At 42.2% G+C, this 27,644-nt stretch overlaps 2 protein-coding genes across 3 annotated transcripts in view; one reads left to right on the forward strand and one right to left on the reverse strand.

Moving 5' to 3' along the window:
- Nucleotides 1-14,188, forward strand: part of COL1A1 (collagen type I alpha 1 chain) — a 47,003-nt gene extending 32,815 nt beyond the window's left edge. The window contains exons 40-51 of the mRNA XM_061587997.1: nt 681-788; nt 2,673-2,780; nt 3,470-3,523; nt 3,678-3,785; nt 4,850-4,903; nt 5,211-5,318; nt 7,239-7,292; nt 8,569-8,676; nt 8,772-9,054; nt 9,881-10,071; nt 11,221-11,463; nt 12,267-14,188. Coding sequence (XP_061443981.1) covers nt 681-788; nt 2,673-2,780; nt 3,470-3,523; nt 3,678-3,785; nt 4,850-4,903; nt 5,211-5,318; nt 7,239-7,292; nt 8,569-8,676; nt 8,772-9,054; nt 9,881-10,071; nt 11,221-11,463; nt 12,267-12,413 — 1,566 coding nt within the window. The 3' untranslated portion in view covers nt 12,414-14,188. The remainder of the gene's footprint in view (nt 1-680; nt 789-2,672; nt 2,781-3,469; nt 3,524-3,677; nt 3,786-4,849; nt 4,904-5,210; nt 5,319-7,238; nt 7,293-8,568; nt 8,677-8,771; nt 9,055-9,880; nt 10,072-11,220; nt 11,464-12,266) is intronic.
- Nucleotides 14,189-25,168: 10,980 nt separating this feature from the next.
- The window catches only part of SGCA (sarcoglycan alpha), a 37,183-nt gene continuing 34,707 nt past the window's right edge, over nt 25,169-27,644 (reverse strand). For both annotated transcript variants that reach the window (XM_061589879.1, XM_061589880.1), the window contains one exon: nt 25,169-26,921. The gene's annotated coding sequence lies outside the window, so the exon portion shown is untranslated. The remainder of the gene's footprint in view (nt 26,922-27,644) is intronic.

The raw sequence follows: 27,644 nt of genomic DNA on the forward strand, positions 1-27,644 counted from the left end.
TCCCCACTTCCTGCTTTTGCTTTTGAAATTTCCCTCTTCCTAGTGGTGATGTTGCACTAGTCCTTGCCATATGACTAGAGCATCCCCTACCATTTTCATGGCAATTGGCAACTGTGCAAATATTTAAAACTATATCTCTTCACTGGAAAAACTTCTAGTGAGTATAACTAAGATTCAAAATAATGAGATACCACATTACATATCATGTTAACTATATTCACCAGTTTAGTGAGTTTAAGTGTTAGGAATAGAAAAAGAAATGTGGGATGTATTTCAGTAGAAAACATAGTCCTTGGCATGGGTGGTCACAAAGCACCCTTTATTTTAAGGGACTCTTATTTGATCCCACAGCCAGCCAGTCAGAGACAACAGGATGTGGATTCCTTTAGGCAAGACACTGGTAGAAAGACCCACAAAGGATAGGGATTGCTCGCAATGTAAAGAGGAGTCAGGATATCCAACAGTTCTTCTTCAAGCAAGCCCACCATATTCTTATTTCCCAACATGTCTGGGTCGCAGAAATGCTAGCTTACTATTTGCTGCTTAGTTGCTACTGAGGCCTAGCTCCTCATCACCACCCCTTCCATGGTGCACCATTATGTTGGTGAAAATGAAAACTCTCCTACCCAGGAACAGTTCTTTGTTGACATCTCACGTTCATGTCTCTTTCCTTCCTATAGGGTGCACCTGGTACTCCTGGTCCCCAAGGTATTGGTGGACAGCGTGGTGTAGTTGGTCTTCCCGGGCAAAGAGGCGAGAGAGGTTTCTCTGGTCTTCCTGGACCATCTGTGAGTGCTTCTGTTCAGTCCTTTTCCGACAGCTGTGGGCAGATAGTCTGGATACGGTTTCATCCTGAGCTTTGCAGGACAGAGTTTTGGTCATCAGAGGGCAAGGGAACAGTGGGGGACATCTCAGCCATACATGGGGCTGCAGACACAAGGGTATATGAGCAAAATAGGTTCTCGGGTTTAATTGGGATATTCTTCAATAGCTAATGACTTAACTTGGTCTATAGTTCAGATAAGAGGCCAAAAGAACAGGAGAAAATAACAGCAAAATTCATTTCTGGGCTGCTGTAAGATTCTTGCTCTGATTTAGACTCTTCAGCACTCTTGTGATAAACATATTTATATGGAAGTCGATATCAATGGTTCATCTCTAAGTATGAGTGGTTTGGATTGTAGCTTAAGTCTCAAATCAAGTTTTCTTTCCATCCATGTGCTGCTCTTTATTTCTGTTCATGCTTATAATGCATAATAACAATGGGCTCTGTTGTTGTTTACCTTAGTGACAGCATTAGTGTGCATTGTCCCAAATAATCACTTTTGTTTTCTCCAAGGCTGAAAAGAATAGGTAGTGCCATTAACCTGTAGAAATTAAGGAAGCAACATGCTTTCCATATTGCATCTAAGACAGGGCACCATTCATTATTTTAGCTTGCTCACATACATCTGTTATTTCTCTCCATCCACTGGAGCGCAATCCAGGGTTGCTGTTCCCTGGCCAAAGCCTTGGAATTCAGTTCCCAAACTTTACTTTCCCTTCAACATTTGCAAAACCCTGAAAAGGCAAGACTGGCTTATCATGCAACTACGAGTGCTGTGAATTGTCAAGTTTTCAAAACATTTCCCATCATCTCTAGGGAAGCCTGTTGTTCATATTCAACATAAACCCAGAGACAGGATATCCCAAAAGATGAGGTAGCTTTCATTCACTCAGATTTTTATCTTAGCAACTTGTTAAGCCTTCAAAATACATTTGACAGATGCTCTGTGTTTTAAGAACTGGTCTTTAGGAGCCCAACAGCTTCTTAGAAGCAGCACCTCATAAATTCCTAGAATTCTGTTTTAAAAGAACCATCCACAGCTCCATAGAACAAATAAATTCGTAACTACATGTACTGGAGCTGAAATGAATTCTGAGAGAAAAGAACTCAAGCTGATTGTCCTAGTTCAAATTTGCTTGCACATTTTGACTCTGTCCTCTTTTAATTAGGATTTGTTTTACAGCCTTTCCCACTATAGGTGTGCTTGGGTCCAGGGAGGAGGAAAAAATAGGTTTTAATGTATTGAATTTGGTAGGTTAGAACTTAACATTAATGCCTTAGCAGTGATCAATAAGACAAAATTTAGGGTTTTTCCAAGTGTTCTCTAAAACTTTGACTCTAAAACTAAAACAAATTCAGCTTGTGAAATGTCACTGAAACTTCCTAAATTGTCAATACTAGGAAGCAACCAAGCTTTCATAAACAGAACAGTGCTGAAAGTTTTTCAGCATATAGAATAGTGATGTAAATCTTACAAAACTGAACTCCATAGAAATCTGTATCTGCAACATGCCCTTGCATTACCGACACCTTATAGAACAGATACTTCCCCAGTGCTGAAATGTAGAATTATACATTTCAAGGACTACAGAAGTCCATGAAAAACGTAGCCCTCTACATCTCCATCCCATACCTCAAACTTTGAATTGATAATTCTACTTTGGTGCTTTCACAGATCCTGGGGACTAGAACAATCACACTGTCTATATTAAGCCCCCTCATTCTTTCTTTTGGACTGTAGTTAACCATGGTTATACATGGGGTGTGTAAATGTGATTTCTCTTTTTTTCCTTCCCAATCTCAACCATTGGATTATTTTTGTTCTAACTGGGACTGATCTCCACAGGGTGAGCCTGGCAAACAAGGCCCATCTGGTCCTTCTGGTGAACGTGGTCCTCCTGGCCCATCAGGACCACCTGGTTTGGCTGGACCCCCTGGTGAAGCTGGACGTGAGGTAAGTCTTCAGATTTCCATGGGAGCTCCATCTGCTCACTTTTCTCTGTGGAACCCCAATCTCATCTGGAACTCTTACCATTAATCACAACTATGGTCCAAACCAAACTGAGGAGGGTCCATAACTCAATAGTAAAACACATAGCATGCCAAATGTCCTGGTTTCAAGCCTTGGCATCTCCAACTAAAGAAGATAAGGGAAGACCTCTATCTTGAAGCCTTGGAAAGTTGCAGCCAGTCAGAATAGATGGTACTGGGCTAAATAGACCAATGGTCTGACTCAGTTCAAGGTAGCTTTATGAGGGGCCATGACGTAATTGGGCATATACTTCACTTGCAGAAGGTCCCAGGTTCAGTCCTGAGCATCTCTTGTTGAAAGGGTATCTGAAAGACTTCTTCCTGAGACCTTGAAGAGATGCTGCCAGATTTTTGGTGCTCAAACAGAATAGACAATGCTGGGCTCCTAGATAGACCAATATTCCTACGCAGTATATGGCAGCTTCATATATTCATTATCCGTAATAACAGATGTGCATTGAATAATATATTTAAGTTGCAGAGTTTGGAAGTTTTAATTCAGGATAGCATTCTAGATCCCCCATTAGTACCAAGAAAGTCCTTCAGCTCTGATGCCTCCATGATCTTCTCAGTCTCATAATCTCTCTTTCTGCCTCTCTTCTTGGCTGATAGGGTGCTCCTGGTGCAGAAGGTGCTCCCGGTCGTGATGGTGCTGCTGGTCCTAAGGTGAGTTATATACATATGTGTGCATGCAGCAGGTGTCAGGAATTGGCTGGTGTCACAAGACAATAGTCAGATAACTCTGAAATGAAAACTTCACACACATATACATGGATTCTGAGCTCTGATCTTCTCTTCTTACCTTTCCTTTCCCAAACAGGGTGATCGTGGTGAGAGTGGCCCAGCTGGTGCTCCTGGTGCCCCCGGTGCCCCTGGCGCCCCAGGCCCTGTTGGCCCTGCTGGCAAGAATGGAGACCGTGGTGAGCATGTAAGTGGCACTTCCTTTCATTTTGTTATATCATAAAAATAAATAATAATAATAAGCCATTTCCAGAATCTTTCATTTTTACACACACCCCTATGCCACATACTCAGAATTGCATTATTCCAAATCAATTAATCTGAAATAACTATCAGCCACAAACATTTCTATTCTCATGCTCAGTAAAGATGCAGATCGATCAAGTATCCTTTTTCAGATGAGGTAGGCATACCCTCCACCCACACTCATCATGACAACTTAGAGTTGCTAAAGACACATGTTTAAGAATCATACCTTCTTACTTAATTAATGTGGAATACACACCACTTCTGGTTCTGTGCTCACATGCACTAAAGGGGCACTCTTTCATGCTGCTTTAATTAACTTGGATTGACAACCATGTATGGCTCCACATTCATTATTGAGCCATGTGGGAACACTGTGGGGGAACCTCTTACATTACTGGTTTGCCATCCTTTTTGCAACTCTGCCAGAGCATTACAGGGATCACTTATCCTTATTATTATGTTTAAATTTCACTCTACAAGCAGTGGGTGGTAGAACCCAGGGAGCATATCTTCCACTTGAATCCCATTGAACATCCCAAGATCTTGCTACCAAATTCAGGAATATATTGTCCCAGAGTTATTTATTAGTTCATTTATATCATGGCTTTTCTACCTTGGAACTCAAGGCAGTCTACATGGGGGTTCCTGGGTGGCTCCCCCATGCACACCCTGAACAAATGTAAACCTGCTTAGCTTTCGCAAAGTAGGCCCAGCAGCATGTTCCTCCAGACCATCCCTTGAGTAACCCATTCCAGCTGGTAGTTCCACCTGTATGTTCTAAACATCAGGTTGACTGCTGTTGCTGAAAACACCTTACACTGAAAGCACTAATGATCCAATCCATTTATATAGATACAGAAAAAGCTATAGTCCAGCATTCTTCCTGCTGTAGTACAATCACTTACAAGCAATGCAATACTACAGAAATAGGCTACATGCCCAATTACATGTGAAATTTTTTAACTAATGATATGTACCTTTTCTTCTTTTCTTCCACTCTAGGGTCCCGCTGGCCCTGCTGGTCCCGCTGGCCCTGCTGGCGCTCGTGGTCCTTCTGTAAGTTTGGACTTTAAAAATCTTTCTCTCTTGTCTAAATCAAAGAATTACATAATATAATGGTTGCTGTGATCATTGCTATTAGATTGTTTCAAGATGTTTGACCGGATATACTTGGACATTCGTCGTCCGCATATCAGTGTTATGTTTGTCTTAAGGTTAAAAGACAACTAAAAATAAGTGTCTTTTAATATTTTGAGCTCATATCCATAGCTACACAGAGTGGCTCATCGACAGGTGTTTGCTTTCTTTTCATTTGTGAAATTTCATTAAACCATTTTAAAAAAATCTTTCTTTTTCTTTCTAGGGCCCACAAGGTGCTCGTGGTGACAAGGGTGAGACTGGCGAACATGGTGAAAGAGGAATGAAGGGTCACAGAGGATTCTCTGGTCTCCAGGGTCCCCCTGGTGCCCCTGTAAGTATCAATACATCTTGCCTTATTGATGTAGAGCAAGCTAAATGTCACAGAACCCACACTTGGCCCTGCCAGTCCCCATTAGGGATGCTTGAGGAATTCATTATTTGTGAATTCTGGTATTAACTAGCCTGATCTGCAACTTCCAGACTAATGTGCAGATCAAAAGCAGTTATCCTTGCCGCCCTGGGCTCCTATTGGGAGGAAGGGCGGGATATAAAGCTAATAATAAATAAATAAATCATGTGAAGCAGTTTTTGGCTTTAAAAAGTATGAAAATGTGTATAGAAATGCTTATATTAGGATAAAAGGCATTATCTTAATGAGATTAATGAGGAAGCAGGACTTATGAATGAGCACATGCAAAGACAACACTGACTGGAAATAGACTAATCTGCTCAACCCTAGTCCACAGAGAATGGGCACCTGCATCAGGGGTTGATTTAACCCTCTCTGTGTAATGTTCTTTTGGGAACATTCAAAAATTGGCTGGGGAATAGTGGTGTTGTAGGTTCTGTGCAAGCCCATGTCAGTCTAGCAGTTTAAAACTTCATTCTGGTAGCCTGAGCAATTCACACCATGAGCTGCTTTAAGGCTGCAGCTCACATGAACAATAGTGTAGTGGCACATCCAGAAGTGCAGGGTCCCTTCATGATAGTCACAGCCACATTACACCCCCTCCCCTCCCTTCCCCCTCCTTTTTTGCTGCCTGGTTGAGAATGAGATCCTTGTTAATGACTTCTTCAACCACAGCAGATGTTTCTCGGAGTCAGTGAGCGTGAAAGGGACCATGTTAGCTACTGAGAAGAGTCTTCTCAGTGGCTGATTCACTTCCTTTCACTTTGATTGGTTCCAATCAGCAGAAAAGGACAAAGAAGCATGTTAGAAGACTCTTCTCAGTGGCTAACGCTCTCTCCTTTCATGCTGATTGGCTCATAGGATGCTGGACCCTGCTCCTAAAAGAGTAAGGGGTCTAAGACCCCCTAAGACCCTGGACAGCTACACCCCTGCTCATGAAGTAAAGAAATAGTTCTCACAATTATTAGAGTTGTGCCCCCCTGTCTAGAGAGGCCTTGCCAGAGCTTTCCTAGCTTTCAAAGGCCATTTGTCTCATTTCCATGACTTAGATAGTTTTAAAAAAAGAATTAGGCAAGTTCATGAAGGATAGACCTCTTAATTGCCACGATAACTAAACTGAACTTCTGTATTCAAAGGAAATCTGCTTCCTTCCCCGCTATTTCTAAAACTTCCCAGAAGGATCTGGCTGTCCACTGTTAAGAGAGAGATGGATATCAATCTGATTCAGCAAGCCAATCCTTTTATAAGAGGCATTTAACAACAAAAGCCTTTTTGATGAAAAATCTAGTCGAGGAAGAGGAAAGGAAGAGGGGAGCTTATCTATGTGGCCTGGATGGCAGTGGGTTCTTGCTGGATATACTTCCTTGGGAAAAGTCCCAAACCTTCTTAGCTTGTTGTCGCCCTTGCCAATTAATCAGCTTTCTTTTACAATTGCTGCTAGATCACTAATTATACCAATTAATTAATTAAAACTTGCAGCTCTGAAAATGTATCACAAATTCTTCCCCAAATCTCTCCAGTTTCTCGTATACATTTTTTCCTCACAGATGTCAGTTTTTTATACCATGTGTTCTAAAAATAAAATACTCATAAGGGCTTCCCTGTGTTCATACAAAATCCATTTGTCCCACTTATTCCTACAGCCATAGAGAAAAGGTCTCTCGTGTGGCAGGGCAGTTACTGAGGCCAGATGCAGTAGGCCTCAGGCCTCACTTGTCTATCCCTATGTGTAGTTTCTTCTTTGTTATTGAATATGACTACAGCTTTCTCTCTTGTTAATAAATTTGGTTTGTCAGGATGACCATCTAGTTAAACTGACAGTTATTTTCTTCTCTTCTGTAGGGTTCTCCTGGTGAACAAGGTCCCTCTGGTGCTTCTGGCCCTGCTGGTCCAAGAGTAAGTATAATTATTTCATGAGCTGAATGGGAACATTATAGCACCTCAGGCCTGAATGAGTGAGCTCTGGGGAAATAAAAAATCTACAACAAATGAAGAGCAATCATCTCTGGATCAGAATCAAAAGTTGCTGTGTATTTGAACCATAGCATAGTCATTTGAGTAACTAATGGTTGTATCCAATGTTAGATCTACTCAAGAGTCGATCTGTTCAAATGAATGGACTAATTTAGGTTCATTCATTGCAGTGGATCTATTCTGAGTAGAGTTTAACTGGATACAACCCTGATGCTGCAACCCTGTACAGACTTACCTGGGAGTAAACTCTACTGAAAACAGTAAGACTTACTTTTGAGTAAACATACATAGGCTTCGGCTGTAAAACAGCTTTTTAGAGGGATGTTAGCTATTTGAGGGCCAATGTGGCATACAGCTATTTAGATAGAGAACCAATCCACAAGATACAGTGGTTGAGAGTTGTATAATTCTTTGATGTGTAACAAAAGATAAGCAACATTTGAAGGCAGACATGGGATGGGGGAAACAGATGAGAAGTGAAGCAAAAAGGGGTCAGCTTTGAAAAAGAACTCCTCTAGGGGCCCATACAAACACCCAATTTCCTCCTAAACAGCCTATTAAGAACAATGTTGATATTAGGTTATTTCATTAGCCACCAAACTCTCCTGGTTGGTTTGTCAAAAAGTGAATGGATGAGGTTTAGTAGAATCTGCAAGAGGAAAGTATTTGCTATTGCCTTAAATAATTATGGACTTCAATAATTTGAAGGAAACACAAACTGAGGGTGTGGGACACAGTCTATGAGGAACACCATTCATTGTTCTTCCCCTTTATTGGAAGTTAGGGAAGCAGCAACTGAAAGCGCAGGCATCGGGTAGCAGGAGGGAATTGTGCAACATTGCCTTGTGTCACTCATGCTGAAGCCATGATTTCCCTTTTCCCATTTGCCATGACAAATGGTGAGAATCACTCAAAATGAATGTAATGATGGATGTGCAGAGCCCCTCCCCCTCCCCCCAAATCCCTTGCAAACGTGTTTTGGCAGGGAAATAGTATGTGATGCTACATGTATCATAGTATTTCCAGCCATCACCACTCAGGAAGATCTTAAATTGGGGGATACATTTTGCAGTAGAGTAAGACATGGATGGATATTGCTGGACTTTGATTCTTCCACTGATCATGCATCTGTTGTTTTTCTTTCATGTTATGACAAAAAACTCACTAATGGTGCATTTTTATTCTCTTTTCCTGGCAGGGTCCCCCTGGCTCTTCTGGTTCCTCTGGTAAAGATGGTCTGAATGGTCTCCCTGGTCCCATTGGTCCACCTGGTCCCCGTGGTCGCACTGGTGATGTTGGCCCTGCTGTACGTATTCTGTCTTAACTGTACAAAGTTCATAGCTGGAATACATTAGGTGGACGAGATCTTTGCCTCCAACTCTTCTTCTTTTCCTTCTCCAGGGTCCTGCTGGACCTCCTGGCCCACCTGGTCCCCCAGGCGCACCCAGCGGTGGCTTTGATTTCAGCTTCCTGCCCCAGCCTCCTCAGGAGAAAGCTCATGATGGCGGTCGCTACTACAGAGCTGATGATGCCAATGTAATGCGTGACCGTGACCTTGAAGTTGACACTACCCTCAAGAGCCTGTCCATGCAGATTGAGAACATCCGTAGCCCTGAGGGAACCCGTAAGAACCCAGCCCGCACTTGCCGTGACCTGAAGATGTGCCATGGAGACTGGAAGAGCGGTAAGTGCAGGAAAAAACAAATTTGAGAAACGGAAGTTATGTTGCCAGAATAGCTCTGTCCTGCTCTTTTCTTCTCACCTCCCCTCTCTTCTCTTCCACTGCTAATCTTTCTATTTCATGTGAGGATTGTTTGCACAACCAGGAATAGTTGTTGACTCGGGTCTGCGGCCAGGAATGGATTTCCCACCAAAGCTGACTGGGCAGTGATTCGACTGCCTTTTCTTGCAACCTGTTCCCTACCTAAAATGCTTGAGTCAAACATAGTTATTAATTCTCCAGAAAGCTTCTGTCTGTAAAATGTGGCCTGGATTTGCTTTCTGAAAGGATGAGATGGGCCTTCAAAGGGGCTACAGAGAATGTCCAACCCTAGTCATTCAGACATTTCCCTGACCCTCTCCTACAAAAAATCATGCCTTGAAATCAGAGTACCATTTATTGTGTTGATTGTCAATGCTGGACAGTGATGGGGCAACCATCTATTTTTTATCCTACACAGCCACTTCCCCTTACTCTGAGGCACCTTAAAGTCTGTTATGGCCATAATCCACAGTTCTTTTCTCTGTCTTTTTATTTCACATGCTTGCCTTAAGCTGGTGGCCTGTTCGTCTTACATGCAATGAGGCTTGAGCAGATATTTTCCTGACTTGGGGAGACACAATTTGATAAGTTTGGGAACTCCTTGCACAGGAGGATCTGTGGGACAGGAAAAAGCAGGGAGGACAAATGATTGATCAGTCCCATTTAAGAATAGAAGGCTGAACTAAATGTTTGTTTTGCTCTTGTGATTCATTCTTCATCAACCCATTCACTCAATTTTCCTCATCAGGAGAGTACTGGATTGACCCCAACCAAGGCTGCAACCTGGATGCCATCAAGGTCTACTGTAACATGGAGACTGGAGAGACTTGCATCCACCCATCTCAGCCTACCATCTCCCAGAAGAACTGGTACATCAGCAAGAACCCCAAGGAGAAGAAACATGTCTGGTTTGGCGAGACAATGACTGAAGGCTTCCAGGTGAGACCAGGAACCAGTGAAACAGGAAAGGTTAAATAACAAGTGGTTTAGCTGGGATTGGCAAGCATGTACTCTGAGCTGGGACTGTGGAGAGTTATTTCATGGTCAGGCTTCTCCCAGCTCATCTCCTGAACTGAAGCTGAAACAAATTCCTCCAAGGTCATGTGTGGAAGGAATATCACAGGCAGAAGAACTTAGTGAATGTTTGGCCATTTAAATGCAAGCTTTGGGGCTATTTGGCCTTGGGGAAGAAGAGATTGAGAAGAGATTTGATAATTGACTAAATGTCCAAGTAGCACCAGCCTCAAGGAGACTGAGGAATTTGGGTCTGTTCTCCATGTCTGCCATGAACAGTGCAAGAAAGGATCTGTTCAGACTGTAACAGAAAGATTTAGGTTGCCCTTTAAAGAAGTCTTTCTAATGGTAAAGGTGGAGAAGCCCTGGAACTGGTTTCCTAGGGAGGCCATGGAGTCTTTATCACCAGAACTCTTAAAGAGCTATTTGGACAAAAGTTTGGTTGAGCTAGTTTGGAGGGGCTTGATTCACAAGGCAGGAGAAGTACCTGGTAATCTCTTGTGGTCATTTCTAACCTATATCCAAGGATGTCAATAGATGAGAATGAAACGGAAGAGGGAACTTCTGTTGACTGAGGAGTCTCAAAGTAGACTTCCTGCTGCTTGCAGGAGGTTGAACTTGATAGCCCATGAAATCACTTCCAACTCTATGATGTTACAAAACAAAGGAGATGAGAACATCATTGGTCACAAGCAAGTATAGGCCAATTTTCAGGTGATAGAATCCAGAGGTTGAACTGGGCTCACAGGTCAAAGGCAAAGCAGTGTCTGTTGAAAGGCAGCTTATTATGTTGGAGTAGGCTAGCTCAAACAAGCTACAGCTGGTGCAATTGGGAAATATAGCCTATTAGTGAGAAGGTATGCCTATTGCCCCATCTCTCTCCACATTTCATGTGTCTCCAAGTTGGATTTTGGCTCCTTAAGGAGAAAAGTGATCAGCTTGCCTGACTTTGCCCATTGCTGCTTGGGCACTCCGACCTGAATAGGTTTCCAGATATAACAGGATGATTCCTAGAAGAGATCACCTGAGCACTAATCATTTCCTTGCTTTCTCCTTCCCTGTTTCCTTTGGCAGTTTGAATATGGTGGTGAGGGATCCAACCCAGCCGATGTTGCCATTCAGCTGACCTTCCTGCGCTTGATGTCCACTGAAGCTTCCCAGAACATCACATACCACTGCAAGAACAGCGTGGCATACATGGACCAACAGACTGGCAACCTGAAGAAGGCTCTGCTGCTCCAAGGCTCCAACGAGATTGAGATCAGAGCAGAGGGCAACAGCCGCTTCACCTATGGAGTCACCAAGGATGGCTGCACGGTGAGTCATTGAGCTTTAGGTGTAGCAAGGCATGGGGATACCAGTAGATTTTAATTATCTCAGACAGGAGTCCTTGCATATAAGGTACAGTGTTTTACTAGTGTTGGGTGGGGGGGTTCTCCCTTTCCTCTCTATACATCCTGCTAAAACCTTTGGTCTGTGCTCTGCAACTGGGGATGATACCCAGGAAGATAATCCATGTAAAAGCCAAAGCATGTGTAAGAATGGTCAGAAGCTGGAGGAAAATAGAGATAGGCAGGTCTGACTGAGAAAGTCAAGGCTGCAAGTAGATGCCTCAGCACTGTGCATCCAATATGTGTGTCAAAACACATCTTTGCAGGCACTGCATGCTTTTCTGTACTAAAGCATGGTAAATGAGGGGAAAATGTCTTCATCCAGTAGCAGAACCCCCTAAACGAACCCATCAGACATATTTGGAGAACCTGTGGGCTCTCCAGAAATTTGTTGGACTCCAACTCCCATCGGCCCCAGCCAATACGACCAGTGGTCAGGGATGATGGGAATTACAGTCCAACAATACTCAGAGAAGCCCTCGTATGTTCCAAGGTGTACCTCCATTGTTGTAGCAGCATCTGTTCAATCTTCTACTTGCTTCTGCTGTTTGAATCAGGGACAGAATCTTGCATATTTTATGTATTTTAATTTCCAAGGCACATCCTGTTTTTTGACCAGGAAGAGAGTTTAGATGGGGGAAGGGTCATCCTTCTGTACCTAGAAGTTTTAGAAGTCTGTTGAGCCGTACACAAAATTCTAATTTCTTCCTGCTTTTCCTTCCTCTGCAGAGTCACACTGGTAGTTGGGGAAAGACAGTCATTGAATACAAGTCAACAAAAACTTCCCGGTTGCCCGTCATAGATGTGGCTCCCATGGACGTTGGTGCCCCAGACCAGGAATTCGGCCTTGAGATTGGACCATGCTGCTTCTTGTAAACCCAAAAGGAAACCTGACAGTCTAAAAAATAAAATAAAAAACAGCCAAAAAAGAAGGAAATTTCACATGGACTTGAATTTGTGTCTTTTTCTATCCATCATCTCTAAAACTATTTTTGTTTCCGTTAAAAAAACAAAAAAAGCATTAAACCAAAAAAATAAAAATAAATGACTTTTCAAAAATAATTAAGGAAGTGCATCCACTTGCTTGACTTTTTCATTATTATTATTATTAAAATCCCCGAAGACAGAATGGTTTGATTTTATCTTATTCTTTTTTTAAGATCAAGTAATATTGTGGGACCACTATTTGCACATTCCAAAATACATATATAAAAACTGAACAAAATGACAAAACCAGTCCAAACCAAGCAACATCTGAAGTACATCAGCCAGTTTTGTAAATCTGTTGTTTTGGGAGCAACAAAAGCAATAATAAACTAGTGGTAGGACCTGCCCATTTACACCCCTATAAAAATACCCCCCCTCCCAACCTGGAGCTGGGAAAATATCCCAAAATTTACCTATAGGCCATCTTTCTCTGCCGGTACCTTATAGAGAGAGATTTTTCTTTCTCTTTTTCTTTATACGGAGCAATACCACTGAAAATATTTTTCAGCCATTTTAAATGTACATTTTTTTCTGTTTTGTTCAGTCGGCAATAAAGATACATTTGAGAAGTCTAAATAAATACAGGTGTGGCACTGGGTGGTTTGAAGAACAGAAACCTGTTTCAAGAAAAAGAACAGGTGAATAATGCCTGTCCCTCTGAGAGAGGTCAGAGATTATTTTGAAGCAAGACAGGCAGAAAAAATAGGTTTAAGTGCTATAAATGTTTTGTCGGTGAACAACTGAAGGAAAAAATGGCCAATAATATTAGAAAGCAGAGAAAATGTAATGTTAAATGTATATTATTGTTGTATGGACGGCTACCTCACCATTGTCATTTTCAAGTTCTTTGGGGTAGTTTTGGGATTTTTTTCATACCAGTATCAGGTTGCATGGGGGGAAACTGGGCAGAATTTCAAGTTTAGATAAAGGTGCTAACTGTCTTTTATATATCTATTTTTTTCCTTTTTAGTCTATGTTAATAATTTTTTAAGGTCCCAAGAATTTTTTATTTTGATCAACCTATAAAAACCTCACCCCATGCAAGGTCCTGAGAGGGGTTATTTGGTGCTATAGAAATGAGACTATTGGAGGGGGGAATCAAATTTGATTCCTTGCTGCCTACAGATACTTGTGAATTTTTTTCAAAAGGTGCTATTTTTTTTAACAAGCAAAAAAAAATTCCAGGATGAGGAAAAAAAATCAAACATTGCTACAAGGGATCAAGGTCTGAGCAGTTTCTGTCTTTCTCTTGTAAAGCAGGTGGATTCCCTTTTGGCTTGTCTTTCCCCTCCTCACATTCACCCAGTTCTTCTCAACCCCTTTTTTCTTCTTCCATCTCTTGTCCCACCCTGCAAGCAGACTCTTGTGCCAAGCCTCTCTTGTTCTCCCATGGTCCTCACTCGCTGCTGATCCATTCATCCCTTTCTTATTCACCTCTTTCTTCTCCACTCCCCCAGCCTCCCCCTCATCTTCTTTTTCTCCCCTCTTCTGTCTTTCGGTGGGTTTCCAATTCAAGCAAACCCATTCCTCTCTTTAACAAGAGGCAGATGTTCTAGGGAGTGTGAGCGACCAAAGATTCTGTACCTATTTTGTATATGTATAATAATTTGAGATGTTTTTAATTATTTTGACTGCTGAAATAAAGCATGTGAAATGATCCAATACACCGGTTGTTCTTCAGACTTTTCTGTCACGCAAGGCCAGGTTGCTGGCTGGGGGTATCGTTTGGGAGAATGGGGCAAACGTTTCCTACACTCTTATCAATGTGTCTGCATTTCAAATGGGAAACTTTTTTTAAAAAAAACTGTCATGGCCTTCCTCAAGAAACCAGGTAGCTGTAGTTGTGTGAAGGAGTTAAGAGACTTTTCTGTCAGAATGTGCTTTCTCTAAGACAGGGATAAGGAGATTGTGGCGTTCTAAATGCCGTTGGATTTCAACTCCCATCAGCCCCTGCTAGCATGGCCAATGGCCAGAGGTGATGGGAGCTGTAGTTCAGCAACATTAGGAGAGCCACGGGATCCCCACCCTTGTTCTAAGGTGACATCATCCCTGGATTTCTCCCTGGGAGCCATGACAGTTTGGCCAGTTTACATTTGCAGTGTGGACGCATCGTAGGCAGAGGGATGGAGTCCAAAGGAAGTCTATCTAGCAAGTTTTGTTTGTTCACTTAGTTCTTCTAATATTTCTCACTTTGCATGGTCCTGCCTCGTTCTTACTCTCTTCTTGAATGCCTGGTTATTTCCTCCCCTCCCCCATCTCTCCTACAACTGGCCAGTATTTCCCACATCACCCCATAGTGCTGCCACCAGGCTTGACAGCTTTTTACCAGTCCTGTTCCCATATGTTTTAACAAACAAGGCGGGGGGGGGGGTTAAGCAGGTAAAGTGCTTGCCGTTTTATCTCCCTATAAAGAAACACTTCTGCTACTACATTTCTGGGTGGGCTCAGGTGGGCCCAGCTATAGGGCCAGCAAAAACATACATAGCAGCAAACCTCGTCATCAGTTCAACAAATTAAATTGATTTGATTTGATGTTATTTCTTTTTCCAAATATTTCATCTTCAGCATTCTCCCCACATGGATTCCCTGCTAATTTTCACCCGCCATGAAATATCTCTTTTTTTCCACCACCACTCCCCCCAAAAAAACCAAGGAAGGTTTGGAAGGGTTGAGGGAACAACTAGCCAATCCACCAATCAACCACTTGCTTGCATGGTAGAAAAGCAATGAGTTTGGGACCAAAGAGAGAAAGAAAGAAAGAAAAAGCTGTGAACTTACCAAAATGCTGAGGAAGATGGCACTTCTCAAGGCATGAGGCTTCTGACAAAGATTTTTTTTAAAAAAACGTTCTGGGAATATTCCACCTTGAAAACTGATAAGGAATTCTTTTTCACAAAGCATCCCCCCCTCCTTACAAAATCTCTCTTCTCCTCTGGGAGCCTGCAAAGATCTTTCTTTTAAAGGAAGATTGAACATATTCCACAAACCAAAGCCCATTTCCCCAGAAAACATAGCAGGTCCGCCAGTTCCACAAAAGAGGTACGCAAGCATCACAAGAGTCACCTTCATCTGCTGAAATATGCTCTTGCAATGTGTAATTTCTGAGAGACATGCCAGGGCTTGAATTTTCCTAGCGGTCAATTCCCTTCTCTCCCTTGAAGCCTCATGTAGTGATCCAAATTGTGTGGGTGAGAAGCTGTGGGAGAAAGGCACTCTGTGCATGTTCAGAACCACTTCTCTGTATTATTACTCCACATGGCACTGAAAACAGATTTCAATGCTGAGCCCTGGTGGTCCACATGAAGCTCTGGGATGCTGCCTGCATATGCTCCAAGCCACAAGGAATGAGTGAGGCTCCAGCGTTCCACAGGCTCTCTCTACTCTTGTCACAGTGTCACAGCTTCATGAGATATATGTGCTTCACTCCAACATTCAACAGCTTTTGTTTCTTGAATTTCTTCTTCCTCTTATCCATCGTTCAGTCATCACCCATGCCTTTGCTCTCCTTTTCCATTTTTCCATTATGTCTCAATCACATCACTTTCAGCCCCTCTTCCCTCTCTTATTCAGCTCTTGACATTTCTGAGGTCTTTACAAACTAGACCACGCTTTCTATTCCTTTTGCTTACCTGCATTCTAAACAGGAGGGGAGGAAACCCTCCTCCTTCCCCATCAAATGTGAGAGCTGGCCTCTTCTCCCCACGTGCCAGGAAAGCTGGACAACATTCAATGGTCCCCATTCAGGAGCTAGCATGAAAAGGGGTCCTTTGCATCAAAGAGTGCTTTGTAAAGGGGAAACGTACACCAGAGACATCACACACAAACACATACAGTGGATGTTTTGCCACTTCCAAAGAGGCCAGGTTGTGAGGGCAGCAAAGCACAGCTGCTGCTCCTGTGGCTGATCATGAATAGGGAGCCTTTTAAAACACAATGGATGGATGGAGGTTCTTTTGCATTTTCAAAACAACCAGCAGCTGTCTGGAAAACCCCAAGGCTCAAATGGAGTGGGATGAAAGACAGTTTCTGCCCTTGCTGCTGCCCTGTGACATCTGATCATAGGAAAATAGGAAGCTGCCTTATGCTGGGTCAAACCATTGGTCCATCTAGCTCGATAAACTTACTGGCGGTGGCTCTTTAGGGTTTCAGGCAGGGGTCTCTCCCAGCCCTAGCTAGAGATGTCAGGGATTGAACCTGGGGCCTTCTACCTACAAACATGTTCTCTACCACTGAGTCATCATGGCCCTTACCTCTTTTCTGTTCCTCGAGCCCCTTCTCCCTTCACAAGAATCACATGCTGAGCAAAACCAGCCTAACCTCACTTTGTCTCCCCTTCTATTGCCATTTGGTATGCACAAGCACACAGAGCATGCACAACCACAAAACATCCTCCACCCTATTCCCATCACTCATTGTCTGTACGTGCTGCCCGTAGTGAATCATGGGTTCTTCTAGCCAGGATTCAGTATGACCCTGACTATAAGGCTATCCCCAAAGCACCCACTGTCCAAGGAATGCACCCATCACAAATACTAAGGCTTAGATGAACTCCACCCCCCAAAAAATTAACACCCAGTTCTCAGACTATACAAGTTTTGCCCTCACTCTGATCTGACTTGAAATGTCATCATGTTGTAGCCAAATCTCATTGGCTACATGGCAGTGCCATGAACTCAAACACAAGTAAAATCAGGAAGCATTGCTTTCTGCTCTCAATCTGGCAAATTGTGGGTAAAAATAAACAGGAAGTGGAAGCCAGCTGTGCTGGGGAGTATAACTACTGACATTGTCAGGATCATGAAAAAGTAGCAGTGGAAAACGTTAGGGAGGAAGGGGGTTATGAAAACTTCCTCACCCCCAAAAGTACAAATTTTGAGCCAAATAGTTCACTTGAGGGAACTTTGGGTTCAGCTACTGAACCCTACACTGCCTGGCCTTTCTGGTTTAATGTTGATTGCAAATGTTCTTCAGCAAGGACAGCTTGACTTTGGTGTTCTGTAAGCACCTAGCATACTTTTGGCACTAAAAAGGCACATAGAAGACTAGCATGCCCCTTAATGCCACTCTAGAGTCTGCCCATTTGCTACTAAAAATCATGCAAGGAGGTGAAGTGCCCAACGACTCTTATAATACTGCACACTAATAGCAATCTCAGTTCTCCGTGTCTGCATCCTTGTGGAGCCAAAACAGAATATCCACACCCAAGAACGAGTTAATGGGAAGCTGAGAAGGAACCCAAAGATTTCCAGAAGTACCGAAGAAAATTAAACAGAAACCCTGAAGGGCAGACCCCAAAAACATCTCATTGTAGACTGCACATGCTGATGGGATATGGAACGATGACTGACTGGTGAGGAAGAAAATGGAAAATCAGGGTGTGGAGTAGACTGTGGGATGGAATATCTTGGAAAAATCATGGCTGTCTGCATGCAGGGATGCTTCTGAAATTCTTCTCATCTGAATCTTTCACAGGACTTTGCAGTGCAAAATCCCCTGGTCTTGTTTCAAAGGTGGAACCAGTGCACTAGGGGTCCTCCGTTGTTGTTATATTCCCAAACTATATACAGTGTGCAGTGCATGCACAGTTCACCACAGCGTTTAGTTTGTCCATGTTATTCGTGTCTTTCCCTCCCCCTACAAAATACACATGCGTACTGGTAAAACATCCCCCACAAAGTAATTCTAATGTGATTGTCCACTGGGTTGTATCAAGATCCCATAGCTATCTGGTTGGCCACTTCGGTAAACAGGTTGCTGGGCTGGGTAGGAATTTGGTCTGATCTAGCAGGGCTCTTCTTTGGGTTTTTTTCCCTTTTGTAAGATTATTTTTTTCACCAATGCACAGGAGCATGTATTGTGCATCAGAAAAGTACTATACAAAAAGAATCTAGGTGCAATCATACATATGATCACATCAGTACTTTTCAGAATGGAACTTAGTGGTTCAGCTAATCCATAGAAATAAGCACTTCTTGGCTCTGCCAGCAGTCTGACCAGAGTTTGTTCCAGGGTTGGGTGATCCATAGCAAAATCCTGCCTGATGGGCCCTGTTCTATAGTGACAGGACCCCCAAGCTATTGCCTTATCTGGTGGCAACAGCAAGTAATGAAAAGCTGCCATTTTAAATTTCTGACAGTGACCCCAGACCACTTTGTGGGAAATTTAAGATGACAGCTTCCCAGACCCAGCTGCCCTGGATCAAGGCAGGCATCAGTGCCAATTCCTAACTAGTTGTTGGAACCCTGGACGTCATCCAAGGGTGCCAGATCCAGACACCAGCTGGGAGCATGACATATCATAATTTCACTGAGGTAAATGGTGAGAAAAGCTTGTGTGTGTCAGGCTGAAACATGGTGGATGAAGGCACAGAAATAGGAGCAATGAAAATTGCATTAATGACCCTTTTCAAACGTGGGGTGTGAAGGGGCTTAAGTGTTATTATTTATTAATCTGAAGCATTTTTATTCTGCTATTCAGCAAAAGAAGACGCTCCAAGAGTGACTTACACATGTGAATAATAAGAAAGTCCTTACCTTCAAGCTTACAATCTAAAAGACATGACACAAAAGGAAAATGGACTGGGAGGGAGGGGGGACTCAGGCACTATTTCTTAGTTATGGAATTCTTGTAAAGACCAGCTGGAATGAAAGAATTTCAAGGACAGGTGGAGCCAAAAACTGCTGGTTTTTCAGCAGAGCAGATGAGGAGACTCTGCAGTACCTTCTGTTTGCTTCCGTTATCGTCTGATGGAGTGGCTGATGTAGATAAAGTTGAGGGGGGATTCTGATGGAACTAGTCTCTAGCAGACTGGATGGTGAGGCTGTGGAATCCCATCTCTCCCTCCCCCCTCTATCCTGTTAAAGGCCTGGGAGCAGATAATAGCTATTTTGCCTGATTTTGCTTCTCCTGCACTCCCTACAGAATGTATTTGCAGACCCGATATATTTACGAATGCTGCCCCAGCCATGTCAGCCACATTCTTTATTAGGGAACTTTTTGGTTAATGGCCCGGGATGAGTGGTTAATGGTTTCTCAATACAAGCTAATGATGGGAGATAGGGTGGTCATGTCTCCTGTACAAGTCCTCTGTTTTAAGGGCTGTCTCTGAACCAAGCCTGGTTTAAAGATGAAGAATCAAAATAAGGAAATGCACAGGCCTTCAAGTTGTCTGTCAACACAACAGTGAGTTCCTGGACACAATCTTTCCACTATGGCGAGATGTATTGTTTGTTTTTCTATTCAAATCATAGTAACGATTTCTAAATTTGCATCTCTATCTACTTTTTTTGGTGATGCTTAAGTGTATCCTATAGGGATATGTACACAGATCATGCCTGTTTTGGGGAGAGACAAAAACAAAAAGACAGAAATATTTGGGCTAGAAGGCACTTTTGGGGATGCAGGTATCTCACTCGGGTGATCTGATGTGGGGTAGTAGGTCTACCACCTGCTACAAATGCTTATGCTGCTTGCCTCCCCTATGCTCTGTGTATATTTCTAAATTAACCTTCCCCAACCTGGTGCCCTTCAGATATTGCTGCACTATAACTCCCACCATCCTGGACCATTGGCCATGCTTGCTGGGGCTAGTGGGAGTTGAAGACCAACATATGGAGGGCACCAGGTTGAGGAAGGCTGCTGTAAATGCACCAAATGTTGCAAAATGCCATAAAACACAGGCGCTGTCTTCCCCAAGGGAAACTAAACCCGAGTAGCCCTTCTCACTGCTGAGCAAAGTGGAGAATATGTAGTAATATCACAATGAGCAATTGTAACTTTTATTACTGCTGAATAGCCATGCTGGGCTCATCCATATGCCAATTTTTTTTTACCTTTGATTTCCCGCTGATCTGCTGTCATTTCTTTTTTGCAATGTTACACGCTCAGACAGGAAGAACTGCAACAGAGCCTGTATAATGCTCCAACTCTCCCCCTACAATGAAGCTTTTGTGCCGAGCTGCCTGGAGGCTCTCCAACCGGGCTCAGGGGTGAGATAGCTTTGCAACACAGTCTAAATCTTATTTGCTCCTTCAAAACCCAGGGAGGGTTTGCTGTGTTGTGCTAGAGGAGAAGAATATGCAGTCTGATCAATGAAAAATAGATTTTACAAAGCACAAAAACAAACTTGAAACAGTGAGGCATTGCTGCGACTGGAATGAGTAGCCTTGAACTATTTTCTCTTTTGAAAAGGACCACATACATACATTTATCCATCCATGTGCCAAGTTTCAGAATTAAGGTACAATGTATGTACAATGTATATGCATTCATCTTTGTCTTATTAAAGAAAATTTTAAGAACAGTTGCACAACTGCTCCACAGATTCAGGGGCAGGGAATGTGGCTCTGGTGATGTCACAGAAACTGGCCAATAAGCAGCCACCACAACCACACGTCTGTGGAATAAGACTTCTTCATGTCTCTTCTGGGAAGAGGAATCAGGTTTTTCCAGGTGGAGCTTGAAGCATGCTGAAGATCTACGAAAACCTTTTGCTTTGAGCAGACACAACTGCTAGACAGAAAAACCGTATGCTGCAAAGTGGGCAATAGTGGCTTTATGATAATGCCTCCACATTTTTCGAAATGTTAATTCTGGTATATAGCCTGCAACTGAATGGAATGGAAACAAGGATAGGAACATACAGCTTTTGGCTGGGTTATGTGCTTTGTACTTAATGCTTCTTCATTAGCCAGTGAACCAGAGGTGTAAAGAAAAAAAGGTGTGCTTGGCTTTTTTCACTATACGTTTAGGTTAAAGAAAGAGAGTCCATTCTTACGGGAGACAAGAAAGAGGCAGAGGAGAAGAGGAATGATCTTGGGATTGGAATACATTGTGCTCCAATCAGCTGTCACTGCATTTGTGGATTGTTGTTTAGAAGATTCCTTCCAGAACGACAAATGTATGAAAATTAAAAAGCACTAATTAGATTTTTAAAAATTATTAATCTCTGTTCAGTGTTCATCAGTACAGTCTCACAATGGGTTTTCACTTTATTAAAGTGGGGGTTATTTAGTATGTGGTTATTATTTAGCGTGGTGATGATGATGTGAAGGTGAACACTGTGTGTGTGTGTGAGACGGGGGGAATAAGTAAAATATGTGATAATTTGTCTTTTTGCCTAGAGTTTTAGAATTGAAATACAAAGCTGTAAAATGTTATATTTTATTGGGCTTGGTCTGATGAAGGGTTCTGTGAAATGTGAAAGCTTACACACACAGATCTCACCTCTTCCAATAAAAGTGAGGGCAATTTTGCCTGAGTTGTTATTTTAGGATTTAAAAATCAGGGGTTTTGAAACTGTGATATTTGAAGAAAAGAGGCTTCCTTTATATTCTTTTTGACACTTGCTGATGTCCAGCTGTGACCTACCATGGTGACCAGCAGTGCAGAATATCTGAAGTACCACAAAGTTTGCACCTATGTGCATCCAAGATGTGGGCTGGCATATTTGTGAGCATGTATCAGTTAGAGCTGTTGAGGTTTTCTTTTTACGAAGCAGGGCGTAGGAATGGAGAAATCTGTCAGTTTTGATTTCTCTCTATCTCATTTTTCCAATCTTAAGTTCAGTTCTCGACATTTCCACATCAGTTTACAATTTTATTTTTTAAAGTCCTCATGAAAATTAACCAGCATTTTAGTATGAATTTCTCCTAATATACACATTTTTGCAAACAATTGTCCTTAATATAATGCAATTTTATATGTTAGTTTCACTAATATATGCATTTTATGCACGCTTTACCCTAGTATATTTACACATTTCATGGCTGCAGTGAAGTGTGAATTTTGAAGGATGACTGTATTTCTGTTAGCTAATTGTTTGGTAAAGTGCAAATACTGTAAGTTCACCTTTAAATACAAGCTGAACCAAATTTCTCCTCCGTTCGTAGTGGGAAGGCAATATGTTCAGAATATGAAGTATTGTGAAAGGCGAGGGTAGGCTGTGTGTGGACATTGCATGCACTAAGGGAATGTGGAAGATTTAATATATCTCTTAATATATTAAGAAATGAACTGTGTGCTTTGTATGAGTGTGTGTTAATTTGAAAGGATAGTACATGCATGCATCTGTTGAAACTTTGTGTGCACTGTAAGTACACTCTGTGTTGGCACATTATGTATATGTGCTGACAGTTTTGACAGATGTGTATGTCTGTAGATTGGTTGCCAGTTTGTTTCCAAGCACAATTCAAGGTGCTCAAGCTACTGTTTAAAGCCCTACACAACAGGTCCCAAATATCGGAAAGACCGCCTCCATGCCTACAGTCCCTCTTGGGTGGTGAGATCAGCAGAAGGGGGCCTTTTTGATAGTTCCACCACCCTCAAAAGCTCAGGGGGTGGCAGCCCGGGAGAGGGCATTCTCTGTGGCAGCCCCTATGTCATGAAACTTCCTCCTACAGGGGTGCACCTGGCAACTTCACTGTACAGTTTTGTCGAATGCTGAAAACTCACCTTTTTACGCTGGCTTTTTACACCTGAGATGTATATTTGTAGGGCCCACCATATCTTGTGTGATATTGTGATTTTAGGTTGTTTTTAATGTTGTAACCTGCCATAATAATATTAATATTGATGATGATGATGATGATGATGATGATGAAAGGAATGCTGTGAGGGTATGAAAGTGCCTATCCAGACAAGCTAACACAGGACCAGAGAAATACAGTACCTAGTTGTTTTCCACATGGGGATCGCTTATGGGCTAAGGAAGGATTTGCAAGGAAAAATCTGCAGGCAGAGCAAGGATTAAGCCCCCTTGCCCACATATTCCCACCTGTTAGTGTGACCCTCCACCCCTTCATTTGCCTTATGAAGAATGCACAGTTCCATCCCAAGTATTCCTACCTAACCATAGCAAGAACTTACATGTACTGTAGGTTGCAGTTCTCTAGTCACTTACCTGGGACTCATCCTCATTGAATTAATGAGGCTTTTCAGTAGACATGTATAGGATTTCACTGTTAACAATATAACCGCTGCTTTATGGGGATGCTGTAGAGAGCACCAGGCTCCCCTAGATACCTATCACTATATATCCTCTGCTGTAAACATAATAGATTGTATTCAACTAAGTCCTATTCAAAATAGTCCCATTGAAATTAATGAACCTAAAGTAAGTCATGTCTATTAACTTCAATGGGTCTCCTTTGAGTAGGACTAGCACTAAATACCACCCAATGTCACTCTAACTTCTATAATCTTTACATTTCTTTTCCAAAACTTAAACTGGAGCAATAGTCTACTAATCTTTCATTCAAGTTTTTAAAAACGATTTAATTGGGGTCTAATGAACTCCAATGCTTCATTAGAAATATTTCTTTTTTCAAGTAGAAGACAATTTAGATGGGGTATTTGTTGAAATGAGCATGTTATTGGTATACATACTAGCTATTTGCACAGTTGTATATATGTTAGAAATGAATGATTTCTTTGTGGCTTGCGTTGATATTTTGTGTAGTCGTGTATTGGCTGGGGAAAGTGTGTTTTGGCGAGATGTAAAGAGTAATTTGAAAATAAATGTTTTGCATTGTGTGTTGAAAATGAATGTTTTTGAGTGTGTGGCTAAGCAATGCCTTTGCTGGAAGCAAGTATTTATACAGTAGGGCCTTGCCTTTCAGCGGCCCGCGTTTCGGCATTCCACTAATACAGTGGCTTTCAATTAGAGTAAGGCCCCATTCATATGGCGCTTGTTCTGCTTTTACAGCATATTTTGGGCGTCGGGTGCCATTTTATTGATGGAGTTCTGCTTTTCAGCGGGTTTCACTTTTCGGTGGAGGTCTGGAAAGTAACCCTACCGTAAGGGCCCTACTGTATACATTGTACAAATGTGCATTGGTGAAAATGAATACTTTTAGAATATGTGTGCTGACATTTTTTATAGCAAGTTGTGTGTGTGTTCAAAGGAAACAAACTCCTTCCTGCCCAACTCTGTCACGACTTGTCCACACCAAATCCACTGCACTGCCACATCTCTGAGCTGTCCCTGCCCAAACTGGGGCCCCTGTCCTATCTCAGGGTCCTATGGAGCAGGTTGCCACAGCTATTACGGCCTCTTAACCCATTAGCAAAGACAGGGGGAGCACTCTATGGCTTTTCCAGGTAGCTTTGCCACCATCTGAGTATTTTGAGAACATGGGAAGCTGTCTTATACTAAGTCAGACCTTTGGTCTATCTAGCTTAGTATTGTCTACACTGATTGGCAGCGGCTCTCCAGGGTTTCAGGCAGGAGTCTGTTTCAGCCCTATCTGGAGATGCTGTGGACTGAACTTTGGACTTTCTGCATGCAAGGCAAATATTCTACCACTGAGCTGTGGTTCCCCCCCCCAAACAAAATGTTTTTTGTTGGAAATGTAAGATATTTTGGGAATCATCTAGTCCCTGCAAGCACGACAATGAATCCTATACCTGAAAGATTTGTGACAGATGACTCTTAAACCTTCTCATGAAAATCTATTAATATTTAATATTTATGTATTCCAGCTATTGATGTTTGATGGTTTAAGATGGATTTACTCTATTGGGTTATTTTATCCCCAGTTTATTCTCAGTTTTCAAGTTTTTATATTAATTCTGTGACTTTGACATTTATACTTTATTGGAAAATTGTATAGTTTGCAACATATTTGAATAATTTGTTGTTGTTTTTGTTTTAATAATGTTTTTATTGGTTTTGGGTAGAATAGAATACAAAACAAGAATAACTTATACAACAGTGAGAGAAAATAGTGCAGTTGACAAAAGGAGTTATTGTACCTATAATGCTCTAAGGAGGTAAGCATATATTAAATGGTTATTGTCCTAAATTGTTTTCCAGATAATTATCCCAATGTGGACCGCCGAATCTGACCATGCGAGGTTGGAGGCTTGCAAGCCCCATCACTTTGACTAACAAAAACAATAAAGCTATACCATTGTTTATAGAACTTGTCTGCATCTGTTCCTTGTCTCATAGCTTTTGAGCTATGTGTTAGTTTTTCCATAAGGGCTAATTTCCATATTTCCTGATACCATTTAGAAAAGATTCCATGGACTCTCCCATATCACATGTGTACATACATACTAGCTTCTTCTTCCATGGCCAGCCTATCCTTATAGATAGGACAGGGCTGCACCAAATATTTTTGAGTGAATATTTTGGTGTAGAAAAGAGGCTTTTGCAGGAAACAAAAAGTTATCTGAAAGGCCACAACAAAAGCTTACCTTTCATATGTGTTTGCCCAGCTTTTGCTGGCCTTCTGATCAGCTGGCTTAGGTACCATTTTTCCTGTAATCATGGCTTCTTCCTCACCACATGATCCCTGCCAATCTGGGATCACATTATGAATGTGATGACATCACAGTACCAAAGAACTCATCAGATTGGCTTTGCAACAACTACCCTGAAGGTAAATGTATCAGAGTGAGGGCAATGCTTCCTGAATCATATTGCTCTCAGTCTGAATTGGTCGGGAAAGGGAACACATGTTGGATTTTGAGCAAGGGTGGAAGTGAAGTGCATCTTGCCCACTGTCTCTATTGTCTAGGTAAACTGGACAAACTTTTGCAGCCCTGTTTACAGCTCTTTCCACCACAGTCCTGCCCTTGTTGAAAGTAGAGACCTCTTTTCATTGCCTGTGAACAGGGCTGCAAACACTAGGGTGCTGTTTTGGCTCAGCTGACAGTTAAGAAGTTCTTATTGGTACCAACACAGTTAAAATTAGCTCCCTTTTGGAAGATTTGGAAGGCCATGAAATTTGGGCTGGCTTTGGTGGTGGTGGTTTGGTTGGGCTATAGCCTTATGGGTTGAGTTTTTTGTCTAACTTTTGTTTTCACTCAGATTTATGGATGGTCTTCCAAGTTGCAACTTAATCAGAGTCCTAGAATGGATAACATAAACCCATCACAGTGGTATTAGAAGTTCAAGAGTATCAAGCAATCCAAACGTCCGAAGGCTATGAATTGGGGGAAAGAAAACAATACAAAGGAGGAGGTTCAACTTTTCATCACTCCAAGGAGCAAGATGGTAAAAAAGGGTTCTTTGATCACATTCACTATAGACTCAAAGAGGTCTTAACTGTCATGACTTTTCCCACAGAATTCTGGAAAGTTCAGTTCACAACGAGAAGGCCAGTTCTCTCCAACATGCAGCATTAGTAGTCCTGAACTTACCACCACTCAGATACATAGCAACAACAAAAATATTTTTGCCCTAGTAGCCAAAATGCTTAAAGTTAACCCTACAAACCTGTACAAAGAGTGACCAAACAACACACACCCCAATCCCAGTTACCACAATTATCAATGTGGATACAAGCAGCAAAGCAAAATCCACTATTCCAAGTTTCGATGAAAATTGTTGTGTCAGTATTGAGAGAAGACTTTGGTGGGAACATTCTCCACAGTCTAGCTGGATTTGGCCTGTTGGAGGAAGAGATGAAGCTCGGTAGCACACAAATTCCTTTGGCTTCCATCAGTGAGAAGGGGAAACAGATTACAACAGGGTTCGTGCATCTCCCAGAAAGTTCTCATATCTTTGGAATTGCACAAAAAATAACTCCCTTCCCAATGAGGCTTTTCATATCACAGTACTACAGTGACAAGAGAAACCACACCATCTGGAATCCATCCCACCTCTTTCTGAAATTTTCTATGCAATTTCCTAAAGGTATAGCAGCCTTCACAAGATCTAGCAACCCTAAAGGACAATGCCTCCCTCTACATACTTCCCCCACATCTCACATCCCCACAGGTTCAAAGTCTGGAAGTGGGACCTTTGTTTGCCAGATCAAATGCAAGAAACCAGGAAAGGAGGACAGTAGCCGACTGCCCTTTTCTACAGCTGACAGTAGCTGAACACAAGCTGACTATTGCAATGCTCTCTATGATGGGTAAACACCAGTTGGTGCAAAAATTCAACCGCCAGAATGCTTGTGGGATGGGGGTAGCTACAGCTCCCTCAGTCCCCTCCCCGCAATTCCCATCTTGTGTAACTATTACAACTCTTTCTGGTAGGAACTGTGCCAATTTTGTACAGTGCCTACCGGGCATTGCCATTTGCTCCAAATTAATATTCCACTTTATTCCGCACTAGTTAGATCTCATCTGGAATACTGTGTCCAGTTCTAGGAACGAGGTAGGCAA

This window comes from Rhineura floridana, chromosome 11, assembly GCF_030035675.1.
Source record: "Rhineura floridana isolate rRhiFlo1 chromosome 11, rRhiFlo1.hap2, whole genome shotgun sequence".
Lineage (NCBI taxonomy): Eukaryota > Metazoa > Chordata > Lepidosauria > Squamata > Rhineuridae > Rhineura > Rhineura floridana.